We start from the raw sequence: 16164 nt of genomic DNA on the forward strand, positions 1-16164 counted from the left end.
AGACCCAAAGAAGCTGATTCAGGACTGTGCAAAATTATATACTCTTCATTAGAGAGCGTGGCAACAAACATATGAGTTGCCAAAATGTCTCTGAGAAAGTTATACAGTCATAACTCAGCTGTAAACAAATATGTGCTTGAGATGAGGGGATTCCTGAACACATTGACATTTGAAAGTTTAATCGAATGTGCAGTGCCACTCTCTGGCAACAGGAAGTAACTGCTCCTGAGTTGTCACATTCAGTTTCAACTTAGTCATCCGAATTATGCTGAAATTTGCCCATGTACATCCAAAGACAGTGACCTTACTCCAGTTCTAAGGTACAGAGTCTATGTCAAAAGCTGTATTTGTGGCATTTTTATTCTCCATGAAACAGGAAATAGTTTTCTCAGAGGCTGAAAATACTAGTAAACTATGAAACTTGGAAACAATCTCACAGGAAAACTGAGATGATTGATAGGAATTTTTGTGGCTGAAGGACAGCCCCTGCACCAAGTTCAACCTAGAATATTAGAAATTGGTGGGCAAGTGTGCCATTTTCATTTTTAGGTACAACATAGCATATTTATGAATTAAATTGAAATGGATAAACTTGTTCCAGAGCGTTCTTCCAAAAATCTTCATCTTTAATGTACAGTAAAAAGACATGGTAAAACGGTAAAATATAAATATTTTTTTCTGTATGATTCAAAGGGCTTGGCTATGGCAGCTTGATGTTTTCAATGGCATGCAATGTGGCTCTTATTAAAATCAAAAGGGGGACAGTTCCTGCCAGGGCACTCAGGTCTCTCACAAATTGGTTTCTTACATCCTTATTTCATTACCAATTATGCTAAACTTAGAGGTCTGCTGTTAAAAGGTGTACCCATGGTACAGGCATGAATATTGGCAGAAATCAGGATAGTGGAGAAATGAGAGGGCTCATAGGTTTCCCTGTGGGACTGACAAAAAATGCTCAATAGTATCCTCTACAATTTATTTTTCTACAAAATCAGCCCCTGCAGAATATTACACCTACACTTATGACATTTGGCAGACACACATCACATCATGCTGCAACCTCCAAAATTACCCTTGGACCCATATTGTTACCTAAACAGGAAGTCAAAATTGCCCTGCTTTTGTCACAAAAATGGTGCAAATTAACCATTTTAGGGTATCTTTTTGTCCAAACTCCTCATGGGGTATGCATCCTATCAACCAAAATTTGTTTTACAGAGAAAGGACAAAAATAGATTGTTTGGTACAATGTTCAAAGGAAGTGACCATGACAGCCTGTAAAAATACAATGTCCAAAGTCAGCTGTTAAACAGTATAGTGTCTGACAGACATTGCTGTGGCAGCCTAGTTTATGGCTGTGCAAACACTCGACATGCACCCATCCCTAAAGTGTGTGTGACGGTGCAAGGGCCCGTTCAGTGCTGCTTGCACTTCTAGTTACTTTTTTATTCACACTAGCTTTTTTTCTGGCTTCACCTCTCTCCTCTCTTTCTTTCTTAAATAAAGTCCCATAAGTGAAGCAGGTGCAGTGTACATTAAACTGTAAATTACAATCAAAGATTTGAAATAGTTTGATAATAACATATTTTAAAGGTATATCAGTCATAGTTGAATACATCAGTGTGCCATCAAAACATGTCTTGGAGTCCAAATGTTTACCATAAATTTGATCATTTTCTCTGTTCATTTTTAGGCAGATTCTGTATATGCATATGTGTTTTGTGTAATTAATGTAGGGAGTATTATTGCCTATTATTTTCTATAGACATTAAAATGTTCTAATTGCTGAGAGTAGTAAATATGTTTTCTATGATAAGAAATATTGTACATATTGCACAGTAATTGCACATTGATCTGGTTCAGAACACCAGTTTTATATTCAAATGAATTAAAAAGAGGATTTTCAAAATGTCTTGGCATCATAACAGTGTGTTATGGCCAATCTAAGATATACATGACAATAAATAAAGAGGACAGGTTAAGGGACATTTTGAAGACTAAGGAGTCAGAAAATTTCAGAGAAATCAAACGCAGAATTTTGCAGCTTGTTTTGTAGGAGCTTAAGGAGAAAAAACTTTATTTGCAGGATTATATGATGTATAATTACGAGCAAAATGTTGAAACTTCCCTGTTTAAAAGTTGTACATATATGAAAACCGACACTTTTTAAATTTTGCGCTTATAAAGTAAAAAAAATTCTGCTGTGTGGAAGGAATTCACACAGATGAAGCTGTTTGCCTTGCAAAAGCATTTAATAAAATTATACTTTTTACTGTGATTTTATCCCAGAATTATCCAAATACCATTAGCATCTCATTGCTGTAAACTGGACCATTCAGAAGAAAAAACACACTGACAGTATTTGGGAGAAGGCTCTGATCCGACTGTTTTGAGTTCCATTTTTCGTAAATTTATGACTTCATAATATCTTAAATCTATGACTTTATAAGCTTGAAATCAAGTTTATTAAGTCATAATGTATGTTTTTTTCAAATGTAAAACTCCTGTTTGGTTTCTGATATATTTCAAATTTAATAAACTCATCAGGTTTTTTTTACAGTGGCCCTAATACACCTTTGTACTTTGCAGGTGTAGCAGGATGAGATTTAACCACTCTCATCCACTCAGTATACATGGGGTGTGTGGGGGGTGTGGGTGTGTGTGTGTGGGTGTGTGTGGGTGTGTGTGTGTGTGTGTGTGTAGCCAATCACCACCTGGGGGCACCCTATAAAGAGAGGTAGAGAAGCCTCCGTTCGGCCTCTTGCTCGGTGGTTCTTGGCTCCGCCCCTTCCGGCTCACCTGGCTTCTGCTGCTCCCCTGTGCAGGTAGGCTAACGGTAGCTGCCTCTGTTTTGCTTATTTATTCGTTTTATCAGCGCCTGTGACCACGAAATTTACACCGCTCTTTTTAGACACTCCTGTGTGGGTTTCCCTGTGAGGACGGCCATAGAATAGAGAATCAGCGCGTAACGACGTCTTCCTCTCCCTCCCGTGTGAATAGGTGCAGCCTGACTGGTGGGTAACCCTTTTAGCAATGCCCTTATTGTTTACCGCCCTTAGCTTTATAATAATTGTAATTAGTTTATTTTTCCTTCGTTAGAGCCCGTGGCCTGCTGCAGAGGCGAAGGGACACGGCTGTTTTGTTTTGCTATCGCAGCTTTGCCCTACTTTGCGCTGTGAATATTTTGCTTACTGGTCTAATTTGCTGGCACGACTCACCTTTATAACTGCATGCTGATGGACTCTTTTGCATGCACTTGATATGAACTGGCATGTGGACGCCTTTTAATGATTATGTCTATGGGGTTTGGGGAGGCTATTGGACCATTTGAGTTACAGTTAACCTTTCAGTTTTGTTAATCATTTGATTTGTGTTTGTAACTCCATTAATTATTTCTTTTCGGGTTTATTTCTGATTATTTCTCCTAGGGCTTATTGTAAATTGAATGTTTGGAGTTGCTTTGGTTATGTTGTTTCCCTCATTAGTTAAGGTGATTAGTTATTCCCCTTAGTTAATATTGTTTGGTTAATTTTGTTTATTTAGTTCTTTTCCTTATTGAATCATTTTGGTTTTGAAACGTGTTATGTTGTATTTTGTTTGTTGGTTCATCAAATTTATTTTTTTTTCCTTTCAGAGGCTGAGAGCCACGGGTGGAGGAGTTGGTGTCCTGGGTGGTGGTGTCCCCTTCCTGGTGTGCTGTGTTTCCCTGGCTAAGGTTCCCCCTTCACGTCCGTGAGAGTGAGTGTGTGCTTGGCACGTGCGTCTGGGGTGATTCGAGGTAGTTTCTTTTATTTTTGGGATCCCCCCTCCCTTCACGTCAGCCCTTTCCACCCCTGGTAGCCTTAGTCTCTGTTTGGTCTTATTTTCCCCCTTCCCCCTTTTTTTTATAGCTCTTAGTAACTTTTACATATTGCTACACATTTGTAATAAAGAATATTTTTATTGACTGGAACCACGTCTCCTGCCTGCTCAGTACCAATCTGTGCCCTTACTGTGAGTCAGTTAATTCCTTGGGTGAAATTCCCAAGGTGGCGTTGTTGGTTTTAACCCTTACGGTAATCGTGAAGTGGAATCAATTGCTGTATAAACTCTCACCCCTGAGTTGCCACACAGGGTTAGAAGTATTCAAAGGTCATTTTTACCCTCTGCTAAGGGAGGATGTATTCAAACATCACCTGTCTATGAAATGCATTTATTTAATTTTTAATGGTGTTTTTTTATGTGTGTGACTCTTCGACATCTAAACCAGAGGTTGTCAACTGGGAGGTCAAGACCTAAAAGAGGTTTGCAGAGTTGCTTTAGTGAGTTGCAAATGTTTGCCTGGGAAAAAAGTCTATGATGCACTTCTACCCAAAGCAGATATACATCCATTCATACAATACTGTCCTCTGTCCTGCTGTCACAACAAGTAAACTCAGCTTATTCATCCTGTTGTCTTGGAATAACAAACATGGCTTTTCCATGATTATTTGGGAATTTCTTAAGTTCTCTATAGAACATCCAAAATTTATGTTGTGATGCTAGAGAGAATAAAATAATACCTTTGCCTCCATGTCATGAATGCAAGCATTCTGCAGCACAAACCACTGTACTTGCAGCTGATGGCAGAGAATATTTAAAGTCTGAGATACAGCAACAGAAGAGCAGCTTCTGAGAGCAGTTCCCACTGCATCAAGTAGCAGTCTTAAAACAACATCCAACGTTTACAACAATAAGTTGTATTTTTCATTGTGGCTCCATCATGGCAGCCACTTTAACAAGACATGTCCTGTTACAGTTATAAAAAGTAATAATTTCACTGTTGGAAATACCTGAGGTAATGTAAAACCTCAACTAAAATATATAATAGAGCAGTACTTTTTTTTTTTTTTTTTTTTTTTTAAATAATACAGACATTTCAGAGCTTCAATCAGGGAGTTGTACATAAAATGATACAAGTGTTTAATAAATTGTAATGGCTTAAAACTGAATATGGATTAAGATTTCTAATTAATTTATTATTTAATTGGTGGGTCTATCGGACTTTTTTAGAACTATTGATCTGAATGGGATATTAAAGTCAGAGTGCATTTCCTCGTCAACCATCCACGGTCAGTGCACTGCAGTTGAAGTCACATACTTACACTTTCTCTTTGAGCTCTTATCTCACTCTGTCAATAATTAACTTGCAAAATGAGACATTTCAGATTTTCTGAAACAGTTAGTGTCATAGTCATGGGCTGTCATGTCAGTTTGCCTGACCTGCTCTCATTTATCATTTGATCACAATTTATGTGAATGAATCAATAAAATTTTAGGCCATATTGATATTGTTCAAAAGTTTGAAACTGACCGCCATAAACCTTAGTGAGCCTGTGGTTGAATAAAAGACACTTCCATAGTCCATTATGGTTGAGACACACCCTTCCTATTCCTTCAGGAGGAATCAGCAGACAAAGTACACAACCACTGAACCGTCCTGGTCCTTCGATAAGATGAAGAAAGTATTTTTGTTGCTTCTCTTCTGTCATACCTCATCACAAGGTAAAATGTTTTCGGTCTATACTTAAAGCTCTTTGCCTCACTTTTCAGTTGGATCTGCATTTGTCCCAGGTGGATATGTTTCTTTTTTCAGTTTTAATCATACTGTCAAATTTGTCTGACTGTAAAGGCTGCGTTACATGCTTGAAGAGTGATCTCTGTGCTTAAAAATTTATTGAAGAAATGGAATCTTTTTTCTCACAGTGAAACACTCCCTGAAGTTTTATTTCACCGGATCTTTTGGGATCCCAGACGTCCCAGAGTTTGTGGGAGCTGTTGATGTGGATCAAATTTGGATGGCTTACTGCGACAGTAACAAAAGGATAAAACCAAAACAGGACTGGGTGAAAAAAGTCATTCAAAATGATCGTGAGCAGCTGGATTGGTACAAAGAAGAGTGTTTTGTGGTTCAGCCTAACTTCTTCAAAACCACAATTGAAAATCTGATGCAGCGCTTCAATCAGAGAGGAGGTAGGCTACAGATACCTTTGTCCTATGTTTGATTTCTGTTGAGCAATTCAGCACAGAGGCTACTGTGGAGGCTGTCTTATCTTTATATCTTTATCTTCTACAGTAATAAATCAGATCAGTTCAGCTCTGCTTCAACCCTTAGTGAGTCACCCATAGCTTACTCAAATAACCTACTAGTAAACATTTTAAACAGACAGTTATTCATGCTGCTTCATTTATACATAACTGAAGTTGACCTCTCTGGGGAAAAATTCAACACCTCCTAATAGTAGCAAGTCAATAAAACTTAATATACTGGACAAACAGGTCTAGTGGTCTCATCATGCCTCATATGGCAATAGAACCACTTGTTAGTTATACAGTTTTTCCTTGAAAGTCACATAAATCTTAAAAATTAAGAGTATATTAAATAAAAATATAATAATAATAAAAATAACAACAATGCGTTTCATTTACAGGTACCTTTCAAAGCACTCAGTGTCACCTTACAAGGCAAAGTTTAAAAGAAGACATGAATAAGTCAACAAAAAGTCATAAGAAAAACAGGCATGATTACAGAATGGGGTTAAATATGGGCAACAAAATTTCACACTAGTTGAGGTTTGTGAAGGGATTTCTGAGGAAGACCAAAGAGAAGGGAGTTACAGTAGTCAATCAAGTGACAAGAGTGTGAATTAAAGTAACAGCAGAGTTGGGAGTGAGGGATGGATGTAGGAGATTAATGTTGGGTAGATGGAAGTATGCAGACCTGGAAACATTATTGATGTGTGACTGGAAAGACAGTGTGCTGTTGAGGATGAAACCCAGACTCTTGACCTCAGGGGAAGGAGAAACTGAGAAACTGTAAGGGGAAAACTGTCCGATTTTCTGATGCTGATTAGTAGAACTTAATTGTGTGAGAACCAGGATTTGATTTTCTGTGAGCATTCATACAGGGAGGAGGATGAGAGGGTGGAGTTAGGTTTGGTGGATAGGTAGAGCTGGGTGCCATCCTGTAGCAGTCGATGTTTATGTTGAATTTACGGCAGATATGACCAAGATGAAGTACATAGATAATGAATAGTGGGGGCCCAAGGAAGCCATGGGCAACATTTATAGGGACTGGAAAAGGGTGGGATTTGAATGATTTGAGTTGTATGAACAAAACTCTGTCACATAATTACTACATAAAATGTGTTTGTACTGGTATTTATGCTGATGATGTTCATATGTCAATGTTAAGTAAGGCCTAGTAATGAGTTTGCATAGCTATGATCAGTTCAACATAATGTTTAAACCAAGTCCAGGAACAGCAGGGGTCCCCTGTTTCTGGTGCTGATATTTTGGGAGTTGCAGGCTAAAAAGTTTGGAAACCCCCGGTCCTGGCAACTACAGAGACACAATATACAGCTTTATAATAACTCTGTTGAGCTTTATTAATATCTAAGACTGTCTTTGCTAATATTCATGTATTCCACCACATTGTCTTGCTTCCATCTTTTGCCAAATTATTCAACTGCATGATTTTCATAATGCACAAGTAGTTTATAACAGTACTCAATGAATTCCCTTACATTCTACTTTCAAAAATAGAGCAGAGCTAAGTTCAGAAATATATTCATTTGTATGTGAAACCTTCAAACCATTTACAGTCTAATGAACAGCAGACATATTTCATAATAATAGATGACATGAAAAACAAGATTGCATTGCTTTGACCAGTAAGTCTCCCCTGTCTGAAATAGAATTGAAATATTAGCTCATTTTTCATTCAAGCTCTTTTATTTATCACATTAAAGCAAAGTCAGAGAATCTCTGTGCATCAAATAATGCATTCCTTTTGTTATCTTTCCATCTGATACATCTTCTGTTCATTACTGTAAATTGCGCACTCTTCTTTCCCTCAGGTGTTCACATCTTGCAGAGGATGAGTGGCTGTGAGTGGGACGATGAAACTGGAGAGGGTAATGGTTTCATGCACTATGGTTATGATGGAGAAGACTTTATATCGTTGAATGTAAAGAACCTGACATGGATTGCTCTGAAACCACGAGGTGTGGCAACCAAACTGAGCTGGGATGCTGACAAAATAACACTACGACACTATGAGAACTACCTCACTCATATTTGTCCACAGTGGTTAAAGAAGTATGTGGACATTGCCAGAAGCTCTCTGCTGAGAAAAGGTAAGATCACATAACCAGGAGCCAGTTCAAAAATTTGATTGACTTAGGTATTCATGTTTGATGTTTACTGTTTTTAACTTGGATAAAATCATCTTTGATTTGCGGAGTTTTGTTGATACAGTTTATGTGAAGTGGTTTTATACAGTGCCTTTAAAAAGTATTCACCCTCTTGAATGTTTTAACCTTTTATTGATTTTATATCTTAATCACCAGTCAATATAATTTGGCTTCATCATACCAAAGTGAAATCAGATTTCTACAAAGTAATGCAAACTAAACAAAAATGTGTAAGGTAAAATAACTGACTGCATAAATAGTCACCCCCTTTAAATCAAATTGGTGCTAACAGTCTCACAGTTAGTGAAATGGTGATCACCTGAGTGAAGTGAATGTGTATGGAGTGACTGTAGTATAGAGACACCTGTGTCTGGGAGGTCCAGTGACTGGTTAATTAGTATTCCTGGCTACCATTACTCCATGAAGATAAAAGAATACTCCAGGCAACTCAGAGAAAATGTTATTGAAAAGTTTAAGTCGGGGGATGGATACAAACATTTTTCCAAGGTACTGAACATCCCTTGGAATTCAGTTATATTAATTATCGACAGATAGAAGGGGTATGGCACATGTTTAAATCTGACGAGATCAGGCCGTCCTCACAACTGTGCAAGAAGGAGACTAGTGAGAGAGGCCATCAAGACACACTACTCTAAAGGAGTTCCAAGCTTCAGCAGCTGAGATGGGAGAGACTCCGCATACATCAGCTGTTGCCCAGGTTCTTCACCAGTCAAAGTTTTATGTGAGAGTGGCAAAGAGAAAGCTACTGTTCAAGAAAACTCAGATTAAATCTGGACCACAGCTCACCAAAAGGCATGTGGGAGACTCCATGGTGAAGTGGGAGAAAGTTCTTTGGTCTGATGGGACCAAAATGGAGCATTTTGGCCATCAGACCGGACTCCAAACTCTGCATATCACCACAAACATACCATCCTCATTTGAAGCATGGTGGTGGTAGCATCATGCTGTGGGGATGCCTCTCCGCAGCCGGCCCTGGAGGGCTTGCAAAGGTAGAGGGTAAAATGTTGGATAATCCTGAAGGACAATCTTATTCAGTCTGCAAGAGAACTACGGCTTGGGAGAAGATTAATATTACAGCAAGACAATGATCTGAAGCATACGGTGAAAGCTACACAGACATGTATGGCCAGAAATATATGGTTGTTTAAAGACAACAAGGTGAATGTTCTAGAGAGGCCGAGTCAAATCCCAGACCTTAATCCAACAGAAAATTTGTCTACACTCAGTGCTGTGATTGCAGCCAACACTGCATCCACTAAATACTGACTTGAAGGGGGGGGAATATTAATGAAGTCACTTACTTTATGACTTCAGTCAGCTACTTTTTAAGTATTTAAGATGTGTAGACTGTCTTTGTTATTACTGGCACTGATATGAAGCAACATTGATGTTTAGAAGAGTTTCAAAAATCATGTGTTAAATCTTTCCTTGCATGTCACTCTCTTTCTCTCGCTCTCTCTCTTTAGACTTCCCCTCAGTGTCTCTCCTCCAGAAGTCTCCCTCCTCTCCAGTGAGCTGCTTTGCTACAGGTTTCTACCCCGACAAAGCTGTGATGTTCTGGAGGAAAGATGGAGAGGAGCTTCAGGAAGACGTGGACCACGGAGAGATCCTTTCAAACCATGACGGATCTTTCCAAATGAGTGTTGATCTGAATATTTCGTCAGTCTCATCTGAGGACTGGGGGAGGTATGAATGTGTGTTTCAGCTCTCTGGAGTCGAGGATAAAATTTTCACCAAACTGGAAACCATGATGGTCAACACCAATTGGGGAAGAATTTCTTTTCTGAACCGTGAGAAACATACTTTTTTTCTTCAGATAACAACTTCTATGCAAAATTGTGTTATTTATTGAAATATGTCACTGTTAGTCACTGAAATCAGTTACATAGCTGTTTTTATTTTACAACTTCATAGATTTCATCACTGATCAGTACAAAATCATAAAAAAAATCTGGCATTAAGGCAAAGCTGCTTTATTTAAAGAGCACAACTCAAAGATTTCTCAAGAATGAAGTTTAGTGGTTCTAAACTGCTTCTTTTGTACAATTTGTAATCATGTTGTTCATTTATTTTTCTTTTTTCCCTCAGATGATGGTCTCAGTAACACCACCACTCTGGTTATTGTTGTTATGGTTGTTATTTTAGGTTTTTTTGCTATTGCTGCTGTTGGATTCATTGTTTACAGAAAGAGGAGAGGTAAGACACTCAGTGGTGTGAAACTGATGCTAGTCTGTGACTTTAAGACTGAATACACTCTCAAAAGCATATCAATCTAGAAAGAAAACAACTGAAAAGTAATATTATACAACACTCATATTTTCTGCTAGAAATACATTATTATGGTGAAGTAGTGTTAATGGATTTGTAGCTGGTTTCCTCTGAACATCTCACAAGTATTTTGTGAACAAACTAGACAGACCAGTTTTAGAAAGTCTGGCAGCCTTATCTGAAAGATCTTGGGCTCGATTTCCCTGCCATTATTTTACAAGAAGTCTCTTGAGTCTATAATCTTTAACAAATGTAATTTAGATAATTTCCAGTAACATTTCATGTAATTTTGTTGATCTGAGCTGGGGGTTTTTTTCTACTTGTGTGGTCATTTCATTATTCCTTTCACATGCGCTAACTGTGTTTATACTTGATTTTTTTTTTTTTTTAATTCAGGAAAAATACCGGGAAAGAAAAAGAGAGTAGAAGAAAACCAAAAAATCCCCGAAATCTGGGACATTGGGAAAAGAGAAAATTACAAAACAGAATAATACAATGATTTGCAAATCCTTTTCAAGTCATATTCAATTTAATACAGATGTTAAAACTGATAAACTTTTTTTCAGTATACTCATCTTGTTCCAAAAAAGGTGGGACAGGCACAAGAAAAAACTGGAAAAGTTGTGCAATGCTCAAAAAAGACCTAGCATGTTCAACAGGAGAGCAGATCCATTGGTAATTGATTATAGTGCCATGAAAAGGAGAGCTCCTGAAAGGCTCAATCATTCACAATATAATAAAAAATGATGGCATGAGGTTCTCTTTATGAAAGACTGCCCTGCCCTGTGTATGCAGAGACATCTTTGCATACACAGGGCAGGGAATATATGATGGATATTATAATGTGAGCTTGGTAACACTTTAGAAAACCTCTGTTAAATATCACAGAACATCACTTAATCTCCAATATATGTAAGACTCAACCATGCAAAGCAAAGCCATACATCCAAAATATCTGGAAGCCCTACTTCTCTAACCCAAACTCATCTGAGATGGACTTACCTAAAGAAAAGTGAAATAATGACTGTCAAGTCCTCTGGGATACAGAAGAAATGGACCATCAAGATTGTTATTAATGTGAAGTTCAAAAGCCAGCACCTGTGATAGTTATGGGGGTGTTACTGCCAATGACATGAGTAACTTGTACATCTGTGTAGTCACCCTCAATACTTAAAGTTACTTACAGGTTTACATGCTTCCATCCAGCTGACGTCTCTTTCAGGGATGTCTCTTCTAGCAAGACAATGCCAAGCCACCTTCTGCATGAATTAGGCAGCATGGCTTCAGTAAAAAGATTAAGGGTACGAAACTGGGCTATATGCTCTCCAGACCTGTCTCCAATTAAAATATACATTATATTATGAAGCATAAACAATGACAACAGCAGCAGGAATGTGAAAGAGTTCCACTTTCAAAACTTCATCCCTTAGTTCCTTCAGTCCCCATGATGCTTACAAAGTGTTGTTGGAAGAATAGGTCATGTAACATTTTTGGAAAATGCTGCATGTCCCAATTTTTTGGGAATTGAGGTTTGACAAACTAATTATTACACAAATTCTTACATGAAACAAAAATAAAAAATTTATGGCCATAAGCATCAAAGAAGAAAATAAGAACAAAAATTTTCTAGCATTCAAACTGTGAGAATTATTATTAATTTATTTTTTATTTCTTATTTCAGCCGATCGATCTCGAGATTGTGAGTACTACTTCTTTTTCCTATTTTACTGTCTCTAGAGTGACACCTTATTTTTATTTTCTGTATATTTAAAAGTGTTTTCAGTGTAGGCAGATTTAGTTCCTTACAGGATAAGAAAACTAATCATGCATGTTTTTGATTTTACAGCAACTGAAAACAGCCCCGAGCTCTCTGAACTCACGAACTCACAGATTGATCCACAAACACACTGACCTGCAGTGTGACGCCAACAAAACGCTGTGATGAGAAGTTTTCATCCTGCCTTAGAGAGCTCTTGTGCAATAATCTCTCTTTTCTACACTTTCTCTTCGGGTTTAAAGCGGGGCTGCATGGTGGCGGAGGGGTTAGTGCTGTTGCCTCACAGCAAGAAGGTACCTGGTTCAGAGCCCATTGGGACTTGTCCTCCTCTGTCCCTGTGCCTGCATGGGTCCTCTCTGGGTACTCCAGCTTCCTACCACAGACTAAACTGGTGACTCTAAATTGGCTGTATATGTGTGTGCCTGGATGTTTGTCTCTGCATGTCAGCCTTGGTGACTAGTCTAGAAAAACTCACCACCACCCCCTGGGTACTCTTGGGTTGGACAAAACATGACAGAGAACCCTAAAAGGCTGCCCTACCAGTGGGAAATACTTGATAACATCCCCCTACAGGGTGCCACTGCATTGGACAAAAGGTTCTAAGGCTTCTAAGGTATCCTCTCATTGGACACAATAAAATAAATGGCCCTTTTCTACTTTGACAGAGTTTCTGAAAATGCTGAACATACCGCAACTACTTCCATAGAGCTGTCATTTTCCAGTGAACATTTTTTAAATTCACTTTAACATTTGAATTAATAACAACATTAGATGTATATGGAACAACTGCCTTGTGCCTGCTGTAGTTCTGTGCTGCCATAATACAAGATAAAATTACAAACTTTTGTATCCATCAATAAAGACACTCCTGTTCACCATCTCACCGTCTGTCGGTGATTACATAAATGAAATATTTCTTAGATGCAGAAGTGGAAAGTAACAACAATAAATACATTTATTCACATTTCTGTAACTGAGTAGTTTTTTGGGGTACTTGTACTTATTTGAGTGCATTTTGAAATCAGTGCTTTTACTGAAGCAAGTATTACCAGAGTAACTGTACTTTTACTAGAGTAATTCTATTGCTCAGGATTGTTGTTTTTGATGTGAGACACATTTGCATCATGAGTGAATCTATCCACTGAGTTACAGTTCCCATCTGTGGCTCCAGGTGTAAAGAATGCACAGTTACTACTCTTCGCCACCATTCCTTACTCTGATGCTGACTTTCTGTTTGTTTTTCTTTCCAGAGGAGTCCCACAGATTTTCAAAAGTTACTGCAGCTCTGTCATACTGTTAAATATTTATTTTAAAAGTGTAGTTTAACTTCATGTAGTGTGGCCCAATGTAGAAACTTTTAAAGTGTGAAATTTAACTCTGTATGAATTTAATTAACACTGTAAATTTTGCTGTGTATTTTGCTTTATTATAGAGGTGCAACATTACCAGAACAACCTGGTTGGAGATCCATTCTCCTGTTTTTCTTCCCAATGAGGAAAGATCATATTTTATTGTACAGCTCCTCAGTAATGACTCAGAACTCTATGCTTAAAATAAACTTTAAATTAAATACATCAAATCTTGTTTACCTTTACTTGAGTAGATTTACAGACCAGAGCTTTTACTTGTAACTAAGCAAATTTTAACCAAAGTAACTGTACTTTTACTTGACTTTCTCCAGCTCTGTTTAGATTTGTCGGAAGCAAAACATCGGTGCTGCCAAATAATGGCAAACTGCTGGTAAAAAAAAAAAAAAAACACAAGGGCCAAGGTGATAAAGTATAATGTGAAAAAATATACTTGTCAGTATAAAGTAACAGTGACAGTTACTGTGTGGGGGCATTCTTTGCATAACCAATTAAAAACTTTGTTCATTTAAAGGTCATGACCTTGTCAATAAGCTTCGGTATAGCCATTTTTCCACTTAACTCAGATACATGTTTAGAAATTTAAGATTTATATTGATTAAGAAAGTATTTTGTCTGGAGGTTGAGCTGTTTATTTTCCTGTATTTTGTTGTTTTGAAGGAGAAAAAGAAGAATGCCATTTGTAGCAGAAATATTTTTTCTCCTCATCTGTTATTCTCTTAAAGTTTGCAACCAACACGTCATCTTAGTTTAACTTTAAGTGTTTTAAATATAAGAGAATAAAATAAATATTGTTGGAGAGTTTGATTGTCTTTACATTATCACTCCTTTAGGGGGTGACATAACACTGATTTTTTTTTTTCTTCAGAGCAGAGATAACCCCACAGTTAAAGGCTGCAGAGAATCTCCACACTAAAAGTTCAATATAAATCATTTTACCCTGTATCATTGATCATAAAATATGTTCTTTGAACTTGATTTATGTACATGTTTTCCTGATGTTGCAAAAGTGTTTTTAACCACTGATCATTGATGAAGTGAAATGATAATGATTTGTCTCTCTGAAACACTGTAGACATTTCTTTGAGAGCAGCACCTGCACCTTAAAGTTACACCTGATAAACATCACAGTTATTTAACTGACAAGGCCCTGGATGTACATCTCTACTTTAAGGGACTGATTCCCATCATGCCCCACACAGTGAGGTTTGAGACAGATAAAAGCTACAGCATCAGATCAGCACAGGTATATCATTAAAGGCTCAAGAATATTGAAAAGAAATAGTTGTGTTGTTTATTTATTTTAGTCATTAACTGCATCCAAGGCCAGACCAGGAAGAAACCCTAAAAAGGACAACTCAGAAATATATTGTTGGTGGTTTACGATTTTCCTGCACAGTCTTGAGGAATGTGATTAGCAGCTTTGCTTCCTTGTATAAATATTCTCCTCTTTAAAGAAGTTGCCGTAGCCTCTGATGTTAAATCTAAAGCACGTGTAGAACTGTTATATCAGGAATCAGGCTGTATAAAACCAGATGGGAAAATATAAATCAATTTCTGATTCACTTTATTACCTTAAAAAAAATCCTTACAATCTTATTATTCCTGTCTTTAGTATTTTCCAATGATGTTGGATATTTAGTGTCTTTTTAGTTATGGTTCTATTTAGAGTAAAACTGGTGATATTTCAGGGTTCAGAATTTGTGAAGTTATTCGTGATTTACTTTCCTTTTTGTCACATAATGAAATTCCACAATTTTGCATTCAAAACTGTTTTTGTTTAGTTTTGGATTTTTGTCTTATACTGAGAGTAACTGGCAACAGAAATTTAGGTAGACCAAAGATTATGACATGAACTAATCATGGAAAAAGGAATGTGTTATGGATTGAAAGAAAATAATGGACCTTTAAAAAGTTGAATTTTTGATATCACAAGGTATATATGACTTTTGACATCCACTGAGCTGTCTGTGGGTTTTTTATTAAGTAAAATGAGACATTCAGGATCAGTGGTGGACTTATTTTACATCACTGTGGCTGCAGGGAGATGAAATGTCTTAACCAAGGTGTGCTGGGACAATTAAGCATGCAATTAAAGCAATTATTGAACTAATTATAGACCTTAATAAATCATGATCAATGCTGACAACCCTAACAAATGTGTTCAGTGCTGTGATCTGCACCACCCATTGCACCAGTGGATGGAGTTCAAACGCTCACACCATGCTCCAACAGAAATAAGCATCAGATATTACATCCCATCACACAGCATGGCACACTCACTGTCCACTCTGATTCCATTGCATGTTTAATGCTCCTCCCACTGACTTGCCTCTTGTAAAAATATGATGTCTATTAATTTTGATTTTAATTTGAATGCAGAGAAACTGAAGTGTGGGAGACTGTAAAAGGGAACATAACGCAGCGCACATGTGAATTACAGATATGGATATTATTAATGCGTCACTATCTCCCCTTTGTAAAACAAGCTAACAAGCTCTGTGAGAAATAAATTCAA

General features: G+C 37.4%; 1 protein-coding gene across 4 annotated transcripts; it reads left to right on the forward strand.

Annotated features, from left to right (window-relative positions):
• The first annotated feature begins 2793 nt into the window (after positions 1-2793).
• LOC121523713 (major histocompatibility complex class I-related gene protein-like) lies at positions 2794-13493 on the forward strand. 4 transcript variants are annotated; one of them, XM_041808699.1, is made up of 10 exons: positions 2794-2825; positions 2912-3014; positions 3635-3738; positions 5420-5523; positions 5725-5991; positions 7878-8156; positions 9701-10024; positions 10323-10430; positions 12184-12201; positions 12349-13493. In XM_041808699.1, exons 4-10 carry the CDS (start codon positions 5475-5477, stop codon positions 12411-12413), a joined length of 1110 nt encoding a protein of 369 aa, XP_041664633.1. In that variant the 5' UTR covers positions 2794-2825; positions 2912-3014; positions 3635-3738; positions 5420-5474; the 3' UTR covers positions 12414-13493. The 4 variants fall into 4 exon arrangements, with proteins under 4 accessions (XP_041664633.1, XP_041664636.1, XP_041664635.1 ...); XM_041808700.1 differs by having other exon boundaries at positions 2800-2825; positions 3100-3738; XM_041808702.1 differs by lacking the exon at positions 10323-10430 and having other exon boundaries at positions 9701-9920.
• Positions 13494-16164: the final 2671 nt, after the last annotated feature.

The sequence above is a fragment of the Cheilinus undulatus genome, linkage group 16, assembly GCF_018320785.1.
Source record: "Cheilinus undulatus linkage group 16, ASM1832078v1, whole genome shotgun sequence".
NCBI classification, from domain to species: Eukaryota; Metazoa; Chordata; class Actinopteri; order Labriformes; family Labridae; genus Cheilinus; species Cheilinus undulatus.